The following is an 18,008-nucleotide window of genomic DNA, read 5'->3' on the forward strand; positions in this document are numbered from 1 at the left end:
GTGTTTCATTAACACAACTGATAAGATTGTAAAGTAGCAGTTTTCTTCTGGGTCCACTATAAGGAAAGATGCTCCTGGGCTATCTATTTGCAGAGCCTTCTTGCCCGCATTTTCCCCATGCAGTTCCATATACTGCATGGAAGAAAGACCTTTCTTAATTGAAATATAGTAAAGGAAGTTTTTCTTTTTTGGAGTACCACAGGTAAAAATTCTAAGTGTAGACAAACTCATCAGAACCTGGCCAGTCCTCCAGAAAGCAGGGAAAACATGCTCTGAATTTCAGATAAGCCATTTATACTTAACAGTCCGATATGCGAAGTAATATTATTGTAGAAGACTGCTTTAAATTTAACAATCTCAACCTCACCATTATAGGGAGATTTCATTAGAAATAGAATACTATTTAATATTATACAGGAGAAGGATGGTCTTAGTCATTATGTCAGAAAAGTGAAATAAAAGTTGAACTCATTCCAGTAATTTGATCATTCTTCATGACAAGCTAAAACAATCTGAGCACAAATATGATTAATTCACTTTAAGGTTCCCTCCCCCCCCCCCCCCCCGAATGACCCAGGTAACTGGCATTTTTCAATTAACGTTGCCCAGGTAGAGATTTTTTTATATGTGTGTTCAGAAAGAAAAAAATATGTTGCATTTTTATACCACACTGATGCATATGGTCATATCACTGTTTTTACTAAGCATTTAATCATTCTTTCCAAAGGCCACTTAACTCTGGTAGTTTTTCACAAAATAATGAGTGCTTTATTCCTTGGAAAATATTTCTAAATGGCTTAGCACAATATAGTTACATAGTGTATCTATTATACCAGGAGTACATCTTGTTGTTACAAGACTTTGAAAAGCATAAAGACCGTTCTGAAATTGAAATATTTCCCCCAGATGTTTGATTGCCTAAGTACAGGCTATATTAAGGAACTGAAGCAAAACAACCCTTGTGGTTTCACAGATGTCCTATCACAGTGCAGACTCTTTTATAATCCTCTGAATAAAAACTAATTTGTTTCATCTGGTGAAGAGGTCATTTCTAGCTTCTGACCTATATGAGTAAGAAGATCTGATCATCTAAATTGTAGCTCATATTTGACTTGTACTTTGTTGGTAAAATGGATCATTGAGGTCCTCTCTGGTTGACATTTTTAAAAATATTCACCTTAGTTAAAATAAACTTGCATATTTTGATGTAGATTTGTACTTTTTTTGCCTGTAGCCCTGTGGAGGTAAAACTCCTTCCCCTACCTCCCCCCCCCCCCATTTGGTAACACTTCATTTTACATTTGAAATCAAAGACTTGTCCTTAATATAAAGCCCATTCTAAGCTCCCTACTTCTAGAAAATTCGTAATCTGAAGTTGCCAGGAGGAATTACTCAGCTAATCACTCGCATATCCTGAAATTAGGAAAGGACCTGCTGTACTCTTTATATCCTTTCAATTCTGTGGTCAACTTCCCAGAAGCCTCAACTCCTAGTTTGAAAAATACTAAAGTAAAATGGGAAGCGTCTGACTTTACATTAACCAAAGATATCTTTTTAGAATTATCAGGAACACTTGTCTCAATATGAAAGTGCAAAGTCAAACAGCGTACTGAGAGGTCCATCTTCTGAAACAACCAATGGCCAGCAACCTTCCAGAAAACCAGCCAAGCACAAGATTCGAAACCAGCCTAAATGTCAGCATGGCCTGAAGTCCTTGGTGACAGAAGAGATGGCTGCCAGTCACAGAGAGCAGAACAACACTCCCAGACAGCAACAACACCAAAATAAGCCTACGGATACTTCTCTGAAGCACGAAACAATCAGAATTATGAACGTGCCTGACAATGATTTACAACACTCAAGTGCACTTAGGAGCCAGGAGCCCAAAGTAACCTCCAATAAATTTGCTCCACCCCAGCAGGCTTTTGACAAGGTATTGTACAAAAACTCGACTGGATACCCCTCGGTGGATGTTAAGAAAGAAAGAGGACACAAAGGCCAGGAAGAGAAAAGACCGTCACATCAGCAGCTACACATCAACACCCTTTCCAATATGGACTTGAACTACCATAATGAGCTTGCTAAGAGACAAGTACCCCTGAGCCAGAAAGGCTCCCGGTCCATTCGTAACAAAAATGTTAATGGATCGAGGGAAAATAAGAAGCAACCCAAGCAGACTTACACAGAGACAAAATATAAGAACTTAGAAATATTATGGTAAGAATTCCCTTTTCTCAAGCGTTTTTCTGGAGGAGAAGTGAGAGACCATTGAAGACAGGAGAATGGGGGATGGGCAGGTCATGGGGGTGGTCAGGGGAGAGGAAAACATCACCTAACAAGGTCCTTGGCTCTGATTTTTTTTTTTTTTTAATGATTTGTTTATCTAAGAGAGCACGGCAAGTATGGGAGGTGGGAGGGTACAAGGACAGGGAGAGAGAGAATCTCAAGCAGACTCCCTGCTGAGTGCAGACCCCCCCCCAACACTGGGCTTGTTCTCACGACCCTGGGATCATGACCTGAGCCAACACCAAGAGTTGGACGCTTAACAGGCTGAGCCACCCAAGCGTCCCAGGTGGCTCTGATTTCTGCCTCAAACGGTCCACTTTCAATGTATTTTTCTTCTTCCCTGTCTCCTCTAGTTTTTCCACTGTAGTTAAGCCAGAGGTTGGAGGGTGGGGAGGAGGACAGAGGGACCAGTCATTAAAAAAAGATCAGTATATTTTGAGGGTTACAAGTAATGTTTGGAAGAAACTATCTCTGACATTGTATTGACCTATCCTAAGGAAATCATCAAAAATACAGAAAAATATGTACGCACAAAAGTACCATCATTTACCAAAATGACAACAATAATCCAACAATAAGGAAAGGTTTAGGTAAATTATGGTATTTAATATCATGTAATCCTTAAAAGTTATGGTTATAAGGAAACACTTCTATAAAAAAGAAAATAGTAAGGTACAAATTCATATCTAAGGAGTAGAAGCTCTATTACGTAAAGCTATGCACAAAGAAAGAAAAATGCACCAAAATGTCAATAGCGGTTATTTCTGGCAAGAGAGGTTGGGGTTATTTCTAACGTCATCTTCACACTTTCTGAATTGTTCAAAGTCCCTGCAATGTAGATGTATTCCTTCTATAATCAGAAAAAGAAAATTATCTTAAAAATCACTTCAGGGGACATTTCCTGATGTCATTCAATCAAAGGCATTTATCACATACCTGATATGCACTAAACCCACTGCTGAAATGCTACGGAAGATACAATAGTAGCATGACCCACACGTACCTTCCAGGAGCTGACTCTCAAAGCAGGGAGACAATCTGCATATCTAAAGTGATGCGAGGATATTTCAGTGCTGTACTTGGAGGTATGGAGTGTACATTCAATAAAATTCAGATTTAGCTTCCTGAAAGAGGCAGTGATAGATAGCAACCATCCTGGTCTTTCTTTCCTGACTTTAGAGGGAGTGCTTCTAACATTCATATCATTAAAAATATGTAACTTTTGATAGACAGGGAGGGGAGACAGGAAATTTCTCCTGTTCCTATTCCTTTTGCAAAGAGCTTTTATCACAAATGGATTTCCAACTTTAAGCTACTTACATTGATTGTGGTCATATTTGGATTTATTTCTACCATCTTAATTTGCCCTTTCAATCACCCTATTGTTTCTATACTTTTACATCTCTCTCTATATATATATAGATATCTAGATCTTCTATTGAACTAATAGAGTTTTGTTACTTTTTCCCCTCTACAGATTTGGAAATATATATTCTCTATTTTGAGTATAGCTGACACACAATGTTCCATTAGTTTTGGGTGTACGACTCAGTGATCTGACAAGTTTATACATTATGTTACATTCACAAGTGTAGCTATCACCTGTCCCGTTACATTGCTATGACAATACCACTGACTGTTCCCGAAGCTGTGACTCTTATTCCTGTAGCTTATTCATTTCATAACTGGAAGCCTGCACCTCCCTCTCTCCTTCACCCATTTTTCCTAACCCCTTCCCTCCTCCCCTCTGACCACCGATAGTTCTCTGTATTTATGGGACAGATTCTGCTTTTTATTTATTTTTTAGATTTCATTGATGAGTCGAATTCCATGGTATTTGTTTCAGTCAGGCTCAATTCACCTAGCATAATGCCCTCTAGGTCCATCCAACTACTTTTTCAAAAAACTAACCTAGGCTGGTGTTAGTATTTCTATTCTCCTCCAGAACAAATTCAGAATCGCTGGATTGCTTTAATCCAGTCGCCCTCTGGGGCATATGTATTTTTGCTCAGCTCCTTGTCCAGCACCTAGAGCTCCAAAAATTATCGCTTATTGTATACAATGTTTTAAATTTAACTGTTTATTAATGTCCTTGCCTCACAGTTTTTCTTCCACTCTTTCTTCCCGAAGTAGAGATCCTTTGGAAATTTTTTCAACAAGAGTAGGTCACTGGTAAATTTACCTTAAATTCCTTTATGCTCTATCTTGAATTGATAGAAAAATGTTTTCTATCTCCTGGTTTCTATGAAAAGCTTTTTGTCAATATAATTAAATTTTCCTTTGTTTTCATCTTTTTCCTTTGTTCTTGGCATTCTGAAGTTTCACTGTGTGAGGTCTAGGTATGAAATGTTTAATCTGGCTTGTGATTCCTAAATCTGAAGATTCATCTCTTTCATAAATTCCACAAAATTATCATCCATTTCTCTTTATTAGGAAATAGTCATAAGAAATATTACATATTTTATAAAATATTATTTACCCTCTTTTCCCTCCAGGAACACTAAATAGGTGTATATTAAATTCTGTTATTCTAGACTCTAGGTCTCTTTAATTTGCTTTCTTATTTACTATCTTTATCTATTAGTGCTTCTGAGAAATTTCCTCCTATAAGTTTCCCAATGCAATAACTCTCTTCAGCTGTAGCTAGTATGGCTTTAATGTACCCACTGAGTTGTGAAATTCAGTAGTATTTTTCATGTCTAGAATTTTTATTTGGTTCTGATTAAAACCTTCCTGTTCTTTTTTCAAAATAGGTTTCTCATGGTTCTGATTTCTTCTTTCAGTTCTTTAATCATTTTGCTTTAAGAATGCTATTTAATAGTCTATCAGAAGTTCTTAGAAATCTAGCACTGCTGTGTGTGTGTGTGTGTGTGTGTGTGTGTGTGTGTGTGTGTGTGTGTCTGCTGACTCTCTTACTTGGTAGATTATTTCCTCATATGTTCTAGGATTTTGGCTTGTGAATGTATGTTTAGCCATCTCATCTGTAGACACCTAGGCAGGCTTGAGGAGTGTATCCCTCCAGAGAACTTTTACATTTACTTCTGCCAGAGATGCAGAGGTATCCCTCCTCGGGGATCATTTTTATGTTGTTTTTTTTTTTTTTTGGTGTTGGAATCCACGACTAGGTAGGTAAGGTAAATATGAACCCCACACACTGTCCCATGGAAATTCATAAGGAATTTTCTTCCAGTTGAGAACTAGACTAAGATAGGCTTGCTTTGTTGAGTCTCAATGCTGGCGACTGAGGTGTTGACTAATCCAACCTTTTATCGAGGACGTAGCTCTCCCAGAACTTCATGCAAGCATCTCAGTTGATTCCCCACCCGACAAGGGGCCAAGATTCCACCTATCCTGTGCCAGAGTGAAGTGTTAGAGCTCGAGCCCATAGATCCAAAACTCCCACAAAGAAAGCCATAGCTTCAGCTTATCCAAAATCTGCTTTACTTTTAATCCCTTTTTTGATTTTGGTCTCAAAGTTTCCCTGCCTCTCGTACAAATTCGCCTATGTATTCAAACGCATGTTTGTTTAAACTTAATCCAACATTTCCAGGTATTTTATAGTGGCAAAGACTTTTCAAAGGACTGTTTTTTCTATTCTGAATGCACTAAATGGAAGTTCTGAATAAGAGCCAGACTACCCTAAAGAAAAACTAGGAGGATTTTAAGAAATTAATGTATTTATGAAAAGATTAAGCTAAGGGTGTCTGGGTGTGCAGTCAGTTAAGCACCTGACTTTTGGTTTCTCCTTGGGTCATGATCTCAGGGTCGTGAGATCGAGCCCTGCTCAGCGCAGAATCTGCTTTGGATTCTCTCTGCCTCTCCTGCTCATGTTCTCTTGCTCTCTCTCAACTAAATACATCTTTTTTAAAGAACATTAAGCTAAAGGTCAATAATTTGATTTGGAGAATGATGAATACATCAAATCCATTTTATGCTAAAAGTCCTATATATGCAGTTTTTAGTAACAGATTTGTGGGGTGTTTCTCCGTTCTCCGTTCAGGAAATTCCATCCTTCCTCAGACAGACAACCTGTTAGACCTTCTCCAGACTCGCAGCTCACTCAGATAATGGAGCAGCACCAGCAAGCACTAATGCAGCTGACCGAGGTGCAGCCCAGAGAAGAGGCCTCGTCCAGCGTCACATTTCCACCTATATTGTCAAGGGTCGAAAGTGAATCCCAACTCAGTTCAGAGAGTGGCCAAAGAAACCAAATGAGGTTTAGTCGTAGCAATTCCGAAGGCTATCTGCTTCAACTGGAAAAAGGAAGAAAGCATAAGAAAAGGAGCAGCAGCAAGGTAACAAAAGCATTTTACCAAATAACTTTTAATTCTGATGGTACAGATGGCCCTTGGTTTTCATTCCCTTACTTCTAGCCATGGAATAGGGATGGTAGTTACGGAGCCACTGCCACACAAGTCCCTAGGCACTTCCCGATTCGATCCCCTGCTACTGCCTGAAATGTCCCTCCTTTGTGTTTCATCTCAGGGAAGGGTCTCCTTTTGGCCCCAGGTTAAACATCGCACCCGGTCTTGACCTCTAGTCAAGGCTGAGCCTCTCAGCGCACTCTCCTATTGGAGGAGACATAGTAGGGCTGAGTGAGGATACAAAAATCTTTCCAGGAAGAAATGAAGGCACATGGAAGGAGTCTTTCTAGGTCCTCTGCATTTCTCCACTGTCACAAGCATTAAAAACCCCTCAGGAAAGGTCACTTGCTTCTAATGCCAAATGGTAAGGAAAAAACTGGATGTATTCTGCGTTACAGGGCAACAGGGAAAGACCTGGTTGGAAGCAGTGGGCCTGTGGTCATCTAGGTTCCCCAGGAATAGTCTCTGAAATGGAGATTCACGTGCAGTAGGCTGGCTGAGACGTCTCCCGAACCACCCCTGTAAGGCAGTGAGGGGGGCAGGGTTGGCTGAGGGAGAGCATACGGTGATACAGGTACAACAGGAGCCTCTAGGAAGCCCTCGAGGGCTCTGAAGTTGGGAGGGCTCTTTGAAGGTAAAGGGTGTAAGCTTTTGCTCCACCAAATGGACCAGCCATTGGCTACTGACTACCCCCCAGGGACGGTTGGAACTTCGGGCACCGCAGCTCCATCTGCTGAGGGCAGTTCTTAGGGAGGGACCCAACTGGGACAGCACTCCCAGCAAGTGGAGGAAAGAGTGCCTCAATCCCGGGGGACATCCATAAGGCAGTTTTAGGGAGTCAGCCTTCATTCAATTCCACATAGGTGTTGAATTCCCATTAGGAACCGTGGTAGGTGCCGGGAAGTAAAGAGAATGAGCCATGACCCTTCCTCATGTAGACACACAGGAAAATGGCCTCAGTATAATGTTGCCATGGGGGGAGGGGGCGCGGAGAGGTATGTGTGGATTGCACAGAGGAGCACAAAGGAGTTCAGATTGACATCCAATCTGGGGGGGGTTAAGCAGGGCTTCAGGGGATAATTCTGAGCTGAGATTTAGATGATCAAGAGTTAATAAGAAAAGACGGAAAGAGCATTTCAGGCAAAAAGGACCAGGCTGTAGCTCAGTCCCTAGCAAAGAGCAGACCATCAAATAAATGTTAGTTTCCTTTTCCTTCTTCTCTTAGGAATTTGAATTCACGTCTTACAGAGAAGAGATGGCAGAAAGTACTGTGATGACAGTGTGTATCAGTGGAAGTCTAACAGCATGGGAGGGTCAGAAGGGGAATTAAAACAGAACTTCTAGTCACTGCTGCCCAAACTCTCTTTCCAATTCAGAAAATCCCTCCCTTCCTGCTTTCTGTCAGGAATGTTACAATCCACCGCATCCATTTGCTCGGTCTGACACCTTCAACCTGCATCTCACAAACGCACAGAAGCGCTCTTTGTCCTTTAAGCTACTCCAGAAGCTAAAATGATTTAGAACCGAGCTATTTGTATAGGACAGCAGGTAGCCGGGGCACCAGACAGGGGCAATCATTATCCAGGTCATGCCCATTTGCTAGTCACAGCAAATCTTGTGGTTTCCAAGGGAATAGACTTGAATCACATTAAAAATTTGAGGATTTGTAAAGCTAACAGGCCCAAGCACTGTTCCCCTGCTTCTGGCACTTCTGATGTGACCGATTTAATGAACACTAAGCATCGTCCGTGCTGGTCAATGCAGATGTCAGGCCGTAAGAGACTGACGCAGAGGAAGGGATGACAAACCGCATAAAAGTATCTATTGCGACCGGACGCAAAACAACTGTTTAAGGAGTTCTGGAACAGCTGAGCTGCAGTCATTAACTCATGCATTTGTTGTCACAGGCAGTCTGGGTATTGCTGCTTGACGGCTTCTAAGAAGAGGTTCATTTGGATTAAATTTAGCAACCACAGAGCAAATTTCCTTCACTCGCTGTTCCCCAGTCTTGGAGGCAGTTTTTTTGCCCTGCTTTTGAGTAACTTTCTCACACTCAGACATCTGAGAAATGTTCTGGAGAAAAGCCTTGCCGTGTCCCCCACCGAGGGGTACAGCGTTTCAGAGCAGAAACAAGTCCTCACGGGACAGTCGAGGTCATTCTTCAATTCAGGCACACTTTGCCCCACGTTTACAATAAAAGTCACTCCTCCAGCTTGAGAAGTGGGATTAATTACTGGAAGAAACATGCCATCAGGAAAGTTTGGTCATCCTCTGCTAAGGGGCCATCAGCAGTGAACACCAGTTCAGAGGGGTGGGTCTGGTGTTCGAAATCATCGGCCCGGGGCCAGGGGTGGCGGAGGTCCATTTATGCAGGTCTCATGCAAAGACTAGCAGTGAACCCCATCAGGGTTTTGTTGAGAACAGGACTACGTTTTCCTCCTGTGTTTAGAGACCTAACAGGACTATCATTGTTGATTTAATTTGTGGGGGGAGAGGGAGCCTGCTATTGTGACCTTTTAGTCTTGTAACAGCCAAGGAGAACTAAATCAAAGTAAATTCTGAGGATTATTTTACTATAAAAGCCTTTTGAAGAGGCAGAAAGTAGATTAGTGGTTGCCTAGGGCTGGCGGTAGAAAGGGGCAGAGGAGGGGCTGCTAATGGGTACAGGGGTTTCTTTTCAGGGTGATGAAAACTTTCTAAAATCAGATTGCGGTGATGTTTGCACAACTTGATGAATATACTAAAAACCAGTGACTTGTACAACTTCAAATGGGTGAATTTTGTGGTGTGTGAATTCTATTTCAGTAAAGCTGTTAAGAAAGACTTTTGATGGAAAGAGATCAAACGAAATTACAGCACTGAGAGCCAATCAAGATTAGTTGAGGCAAACTTAAGTAAATCCAGGATTTTTCATTGTCAGTCACCCAGAACAAACTCCGTTAGGAACCATGCTCTCTCTCCCTGGAGGAAAGGTTTCTTTGCTAGAAGCAGCTCGCACTGGAAAGGAGTTAGTAGCATGTAGTTACTGGTCCCCCTCCTTGGGCCACACTGTTTATTTTGTGTCAGTATTTAACGCTAGTCCCTTCGCTCTTTTCCTAGGATAGCCAAGATGTTTATTCTGGTTATTCGAGGGGATAGAAAAAACTGGGACAAAGGGCGGCTGGGGGGCGGGGCAGGGAGCAATTATTTGTGCTTCACACTGTATCTTTTGTGTCAGGGCAATGATTAAAGTTAAGCTGCTTCATGCTAAGTATGTGATTTCTGGCCACTGATCATTTCTCCTCAGTTTTGGACAAATTGGATTATGACTTGGATATGAGCGAGGTTCTCTCCTTTTTCATTACTGGTTTACTTTGCCAAATAGAAAGTAACGTAGTGATGGCGAAACAACGGTACAGATGGCATGCCCAAGAAAAAGAACAAATTTGCAGTTGCCAAGTAGAAGATATCCGAGTTCATTCACCTGCTGATAATTAGCGGAGATCTTAAAATGTGATCATGTCCAGTGTAATCAAGGTTTGGACAAAAAGGACAGTCTTACACATTGCTAATGGAAGCGCTCATTAAGGACCTTACATGTGTTTGCCTCAGTAATTCCACTTCTGTTAAGTTTAGATCTCAAAGCAATCATCAGAGTAGCCCACAAACAAGGCTTATCCCTAGGACATCTTAAAATGTTCAACATTTAGAATGTTAGGTATAAAAGTCACATTTTGGAAAATATCTAATGACAGGGAAATACAGCCTAATGCTAAAATACTTAGTGAAAATAATTTGTAGCGCTTCGCAATTTTATGAAAGGATGAACAGAAAGATGTCAAGGGCAAGGAGCAGCTGGAATGGTTTTGCCAGGTGATTGTTTTCTGTAAAGAGATTAAGGATTTTGAAAAACCTTAAATGAACAATATTTTACTCGATACTTTAATGTTTTTCATGATTTTAGCCCAACAACCTCTTTTTTAAAAAAAGATCCTCTGTCATCTTTTATGATTAGATATACTAAAAGACTTTCGACTATAAATTTTGAACATTCTAATCAGGAAAATTCTATGTGCAGGACTCAATCCTTGCAGCGTAGAAATGTTGCCCAAAAGATACAGGATTCTGGCTCTCTGAAGTACCGAAATGTTAGAAATATTGCTTTCGGCTACAAGTCACGCAATTACTATTTACAGCAACTTCAAAATTATGAGCTCGTTCTTCTCAGCTACAGTTAATCCACAAGTCGACAGTAACTAGCACTAATGGTCCACAGCTCAAAACATCAGAAACAATATTTGTATGGTTCTCTCATTCCTCTCCTGACACAAGATTGCTGCTGCAGCTCCAGCTATCATATCCACATTCAAGACAAGGAAAAGGAAAGGGAGGGGCCGCACCAGCCTGAATGAAAGCTAAGATGCAAACTCTACCCCAGCCAACTTGCATTTATGCCTCATGGGCCAGAGCTCAGTGCTGCAGATGTGGGGAAAGGAGTACCTGTCTCCAAGCGTCTGTGGTGGGGAAGGACAAGGGAGAAACTGGTATGAACGATGGGTAGTCAGCCAATAGGCCTGTGGGAGTAGAACACATTCTTGTAACCATTGATACAATGTATAGTGGACACTTAGGATTTGAGAGTTATAGGTAGTAACTAGATCCAATATGATGAGAAATTTTTTTTAAGTCTCTGGCCTATCTGCCAAATTCTGTCTCAAGAGCTCATTAGAGGGATGCCTGGGTGGTTCAGTTGGTTAAGTGTCTGCCTTTGGCCCAGGTCACAATCCCAGAGTCCTGGGATTAAGTCCTGCATCGGGCTCCTTGCTCAGGAGGGAGCCTGCTTCTCCCTCTCCCTCTGCCTGCAGCTCCCCCTGCTCGTGTGCTCACTCGCGCTCTCTCTCCCTCCCTCTCTCTCTCTCTGATAAATAAATCTTTTTAAAAAAAGAGCTCATTAAATACACTGTTTATCTTAAGACTTAGGATAATAATTTATAGGCGCTTTCAAAATTCAGAAAAATCCTGAGGTTTGTCATTAGCGTATAGACAGGTAATACCATGTGCATTAGTACAGAGCTGCCTGTCGCCTCTCCAGGATGGCTATTCTTTCTCTGTTCTAAGTGCTGACTCAGGCCTGTCTGAATAGAATCACTGTCACACTAGCCCTTTGGTGTTGTCCTTCCTATTCTTCCCAAGGAAGGAAACCAAATGAACTCACAACTCAGAAAAAGGATTTGGTAGCCCCACAAAGACATCTTCCCCAAGTAACAAGTCAGTTTTAACACTGAAAGCAGCAGTTTGGGGAATATCTTAATCTATCCTATAATCAGGAAAGCATCGGTGTTGTTCCTGCCTGTTATTGTGCTCAGGTGTCATAATCTAAAAATTAAATTGCCTCGTTATGTTACTCTATCCTTTTACATGTTCAATACTAGTAAGAGTCATCATATAAAATTACTTATGCCCTTCAAAATACCCAATATCATATTGACTAAAAGGAGTTTCTCAAATCTTGCTTAGACTCTTTTTTTAAAAATTTATTTATTCACGTGCGAGAGAGAGCGAGCCCGCACGCACACAAGCAGGGGAGAGGGAGAGAGAGAAGTAGACTCCACCCTGAGCATGGAGCCTGATGCGGGACTTGATCTCACAACCCTGAGATCATGACCTGAACTGAAATCGAGACTCAGAGACTTACCCAGGTGCCCCAGATCTTGCCTAGACTCTGAACCCTTAAAAATTTACAGTTCTTTCCTAATCAGAGAAGGAGAGAAACCATAAGAGACTCTTAACTATAGGAAACAAATTGAGGGTTGCTGGAGGGGAGGCGGGTGGGGGGTGGGGTAACTGGGTGATGGGATTAAGGAGGGCACTTGGAGGTAAGGAGCACGGGGTGTTATATACAACCAATGAATCACTGAACTCTACCTCCAAAACTAATAATACACTCTGTGTTAATTAATTGAATTTAAATTTTAAAAAAATTTACGGTCTTTTGAATGTTACGACCTCATTAGACTGGGCACTCTCCTTTTGAAGCAATGCTTACCGGATTTAGATGGCCTCCTCCCAGGAAATCATTTGGTTTCGTGAACTGTACAAGACCAGATGTAATAGTAAGGGCAGCAGCAAAGTGGTAATGTAGATGTTGTTTAGAATGTTAATAACAAAACAGCTCTTTGTTCACTTGGAAATTTTTATTTATAATTTTTAGAATTCCAATTTTTTTGTTGTTGCAGAAGTTGGAAAAGTCAAAACATGTTAGTTGACCAGCTACAAATTACCCAAGAAGCTATTATCAATAACTACCACGAGAGTGGAAGAATTGTCAGGAAATGCACCCACTCTCCCAACAGTCCACACGGGCTTCCATTCTTTCCTTATGTGGCTATGACTGCATGGTGGGGGGAGGGGCACACAATTCCTTAAAAGAAACAGTCTCTTTGTATTTGTAGAGCTCCAAGCTGAAAGGTTATCAGAAAAGAGATGTGAAGCTTGGAGGCCTTGGACCTGACCTTGAGTCCATCAGAGACAAAGTGAGTGTGATGTGCATACAACATGTTGTAGGCTTGGAGTTGCCTACCTGTGTTTTAGCAGAACTGTACAGACAGGACTCCCACCCACCCACCGCCTAGAACCAAGTCCCAATCCAAATGTCTCCCTCTGAATAGAGACCCTTGTGAAATAGCATTAGTAATAGAGACCCAGATACTCCTTTTACCACAAGATAAAATCACCTAGCCAAAGTTGTTTTATGTATCCACCTTTTAGTTAGTCTTGAAGGCCCTCACAGAAAAGGGGGCCACATGCACATGAAAAGAGAAGTGTGTGTTATATGGTCGTTGGTCTTTCCCAATAGAGTGATCTTGGTAATTCTGAAGAGTGGCTACAGAGAAGACACTTAGGATAAGAGTTTCCCAACCCCTGAAAAGTGCATCCACTTTATTTCCTTTCCTCTAGTGAAAGAAGATCTTCATTTAATGTGTTTTAACTACAGTTGCACTCAAGGCATAAAAAGAGAGTATAGTTCAAAGTTGGAAGCCAAAATGAAAATAAATTGGGTAAATGCAACAGAGAAGGAGCTGAATGTGATTTAGACCCTGTTAAGGAAACACTGGGTGTGCTATGGCAGTGATGTCCCCCCTCAGAGAGAGACTGTTTCTAGGAGAAACATTAACTTAACTCTTTCACTGCTGTTGCCTTATGCGTGGTAATCCCATTTCCTCTCTGCGGCTGATACAATATGCCAGCTCTCTAAAATGAGTGCCGCTTTTAAAGAGAGAACAGAAAGATCCAGCAGGACCTGTGCACTGTCGTAACGTGGTTTCTCTCAACAGATGCAGAAATTAATCCAAAAAAAGGAATACGCGAAACAAGTTAAGGAGTATAACATGAAGACGCGATCCATTCTGTCAAAGCCACAAACAGCGAAAACTGAAAGTCAATCTGCCATCCCTCGGCAGAAGGTAAGAAATCCCCACCAAGACAGTTAGAATTAAAAAGCAACCTTTGTTACCGCTTCACAAATTCCCCAGTTCTTTGAACCCAGATGTCTTAGCCACTGCCATTCCTGTGGCTACCCATCATTCACAGATATTGATTCACAAATAACATGTGTACGAACGATGCCGTAAGGTTAGCCTGAAGTTCATCATGGTCTTAAGTCCTCCACATGTTTTCTTCCTGTATTTCAAATCTGACACACATAAAAATGAATATTGAGGCCACCAGACAGGAAAAGATACTCAACATCACTCATCACCAGGGATATGCAAATCAAAACCACAATGAGATCACCCTACCCCTGGTCAGAATGGCTAGAATCAAGACGACAGGAAATAACAAGGATTGGTGAGGATGTGGAGAAAAAGGAATCTTCCTGCACTGTTGGTGGGAATGTAAACTGGTGCAGCCACTGTAGAAAATAGTATGGAGGTTCCTCAAAACATTAGAATCACCATATGATCCAATAATTCCACTACTGATTATTTACCCAAAGAATACGAAAATACTAATTTGTAAAGATATATGCACCGTATGTTTAGTGCAGCATTAGTTACAATAGCCAAGATAAGGAGGCAACCCAAGTGTCCATCTTTAGAAGAATGGATAAGATGTGGTGTGTACAGACACACACAGAAGCATATTACACAGCCTTCAAAAAAAAAAAAGGATGAGGGCGCCTGGGTGGCTCAGCCAGTTAAGCATCTGCTTTCATCTCAGGTCATGATCCTATGGTTCTGGGATCGAGTCCCACGTTGGGCTCCCTGCTCTGCATGGAGTCTGCTTCTCCCTCTGCCCCTCCTCCCACTAGTTCTCTCACTCTCTCTCTCGGTCTCTCTCTGTCATTAAAAAAATTAAATCTTAAAACAAAAATAAGCTTTAAAAAAATTTTTTTAAAAAGGATGAGATGGTGCCACTTGTAACAACATGGATGGACCTAGAGGATATTACGCTAAGTGAAACAAGTCAGAACGTAGAAAGACAAATACCATACAGTTCCATTCATATGTGGAATCTGAAAACCAAATGAACAAAACAAGAAGCAGAATCCAACCTATAAATACAGAGAATAAATTGATGGTGGCCAAAGGGAAGGTGGTGGGGTGATGGGCAAAACGTTTGAAGGGGAGAAAGAGAGAGAACAGGCTTCCAGTGATGGAATGAGTAAATCATGAGCATGAAAGGTATAACCCAGGAAATACGGTCAATGACACTGTAGTAACGTTGTATGGTGACAGATGGAGCTACACTTGTGGTGAGCACATCATGAAATATAGAAGTTGAATCACTAAGTTGTACACCTGAAACCAAAGTAACATGTGTGTCAACTATTCTCAAAAAAAAATTTATAATTGAATAGTAAGGTGATTTCTTAGAAGAAACTAGCAATCCTGATAAATCCTATCAATTTCCTTCTCTAAAGTTAAATTTTAAGGAATTAGTGTCTTCTTGCCATTTACGGGTACGTATGTCAAAAGAAGAGTCCTTCCTTGTTTCTTTCAAGTTCATTCCCCTACATTTTTCCCAATGAACTGTAATATATAGGTCCCTCTAGCCATGAAAAATGATTTCATAAAATACAGAATGTTCTCCCTCTCAGAGGTCATCCAACTATAAGTCAGGATGTGAATGAAGTACGTTCAGCGGAGACACTGAGCCTGGCAGTGCAAAGTCTCTGTCTCAGTCCCAGGAAGAACATGGGACTCTTTGCATGAGGGACAAGTGACCCTTTGGTGCTTTTAGGAATTTGTACTTCATGTTCTCTCTCACAGACCATCCTATTTTCTATTTATTGCCTTTCTTCCTTGGACCTTGAAGACCTCAGTCCACTTGATTGAGTTTCCATGGTGCCACTTTTTCTTTTTTCTCCAATCCATTATTTTTTCCATGAAGAGATTCAAGACAACAAGTCTGTAATTAGAAATTCCTACAGAAGTCACCTACACACACTGAGAAGTTTGGACATTTTCTTTCCCCTTCCAGCACCTGAATATACTATCTACTCCCATTTCAGCCATCAAGAAAATTATTTTTTTAAGATTTTATTTATTCATTTGAGACACAGAAATACAGAGAGAGAGAGAGAGCATGAGGAGGTGGAGAAGCAGAGGGAGAGGGAGAAGCAGGCTCCCCGCTGAGCCAGGAGCCCAATGTGGGACTCAATCCCAGGACCCTGGGATCATGACCTGACCCAAAGGCAGACGCTTAACCATCTGAGCCACCCAGGCACCCCAAGAAACTTATTAAAATATAAAACTGATATAAAGACAGATTTAGAAATCATATTTAGTGATCTCATTTTTATTGTAGTGCCTTTTCGAACTGACATCACTGAAAAAATACTGCTTTTTTCAGTCTCTAGGCTTCTATGGATATACTAAAGAAAAGAATAATTTCCAACCTCTAATAAATAGTTCCAAGAGCCTGGGAAAGAGAATAGTTGATGTAATAATGGAGGCTCAATTGTATGTCAACTACAGTGATGTCTTTGGTCTCACCTTACTACTTGCTGTAGCAAGCCCACTTTGAATGGAAAGGTCTGTTAGTATCTCCTTAATAGAAGTTTGGTTTTAATAAGACAGCCAGAAGCTAAATAGAGCCAACACGTGAGAAATCTGTTTTCAAACACTTGAATAAAACTCCATTTCATAAAGAAAATGCCCAAAGGCACAACTCTGTTGCATTTTCCACCTCTTTTTCATAGCCTGATGTTGCGTGGCTAGCTCACTTTGTTGACACTGCTCTATATTACAGGACTTGCATTTCCCATCCGCATCCTAGAATTTTATGGTAGCGATAGCGTCCGTTCGTATTACCAGTAAACATCTCCTAAGGCTTGATTTCGTTTAAGGAATCTGGGGCTCACTTCCCATTTCAAATCAAACGTTATCTTTATGCTTGTAGGCTTTGGAATACGCCAAGACCATCCCCAAACCCAAACCTTCAAATCTGACTGATCAAGTATCAAAGGAAAAGAAAATTCCCACCTATCCTCGAAAAGACCCTCTGCCTGAAATCTCACTGCTGGAAATACTACAGAGCAGACACGAAAGGGAAAAACAGGCTGTGGCTGCCTTCAAAGTCCTTCACATTGTGTAGACCACAAATCTGTCGGAGACCAAATATGCCCGGGGACTGGACATGGAGAAAAAACTCCAACCCACCTTTGTGTGTAGAAACAGATGACCCTCTGTCCTCTAGCTGCAGCCCACGTTTGCTTTGTACAGGATTTAAAGTAAGGGGCCTTATTACTTCACAGAGCTGTATTTTACTTTCTAGGAAGATTTTTTTATTATTTATTTTCAAATCAGAATTTTGGGTGGAATAAGAAGTAGGGAATAAAGCCTTTTAGTTTCATAGAGGATCTTTTGATTTCTTAAAAAAAAAAAATCACTACCCTTCCTTGCATAATGAAAACCTTGAAGTGACCCAGCAAAAAATGTATCTAACTTTTGCTCCTCTCTGACCTTCCTGATAAGAAAGAAGTATAAACACTTCAGTTTCAAATAAATATGAATGTAAATTGAACTAGCTGTCAGTACTTTGGAGATGCTGTTTCCCAAATAGTTCTAAAGTCTCTAAATTTAAAAAATAAAATAAAATCCCTAAATTTAGCAAAGGGTTTAGATAAAATTGAAAAACTGAAGGCACATCTAGACTTGCTTTTTTAAGTAGAACATAACCGAGTGTTGTCCTAACAGGGCTTCGAGACATAAATTAGAAATCCAACAAATCCAGAAACACCCATTCAAGGCAACTCTGAGCGATAACCTTTCTCAAAGCTACTTGTTCTGAGTATGGGAATATGCCAGGCGTCTTGCCATCGCAAACATCTTAAAATGTTACCACATCTGTGCTTTTATACACACACACACACAC

The 18,008-nt window shown here is 40.9% G+C and overlaps 1 protein-coding gene across 3 annotated transcripts in view; it reads left to right on the forward strand.

Annotated features, from left to right (window-relative positions):
• JHY (junctional cadherin complex regulator) overlaps positions 1–17,654 on the forward strand; it is a 57,998-nt gene extending 40,344 nt beyond the window's left edge. For 2 of the 3 annotated variants that reach the window (XM_026505537.4, XM_057316725.1), the window contains exons 5-9: positions 1,559–2,217; positions 6,287–6,581; positions 13,082–13,162; positions 13,964–14,092; positions 17,034–17,654. In XM_026505537.4, coding sequence (XP_026361322.3) covers positions 1,559–2,217; positions 6,287–6,581; positions 13,082–13,162; positions 13,964–14,092; positions 17,034–17,228 — 1,359 coding nt within the window. In that variant the 3' untranslated portion in view covers positions 17,229–17,654. The remainder of the gene's footprint in view (positions 1–1,558; positions 2,218–6,286; positions 6,582–13,081; positions 13,163–13,963; positions 14,093–17,033) is intronic. The other variant, XM_044386489.3, reaches the window with a different exon arrangement.
• Positions 17,655–18,008: the final 354 nt, after the last annotated feature.

This window comes from Ursus arctos, unplaced genomic scaffold, assembly GCF_023065955.2.
Source record: "Ursus arctos isolate Adak ecotype North America unplaced genomic scaffold, UrsArc2.0 scaffold_22, whole genome shotgun sequence".
In the NCBI taxonomy this organism is placed as follows: domain Eukaryota; kingdom Metazoa; phylum Chordata; class Mammalia; order Carnivora; family Ursidae; genus Ursus; species Ursus arctos.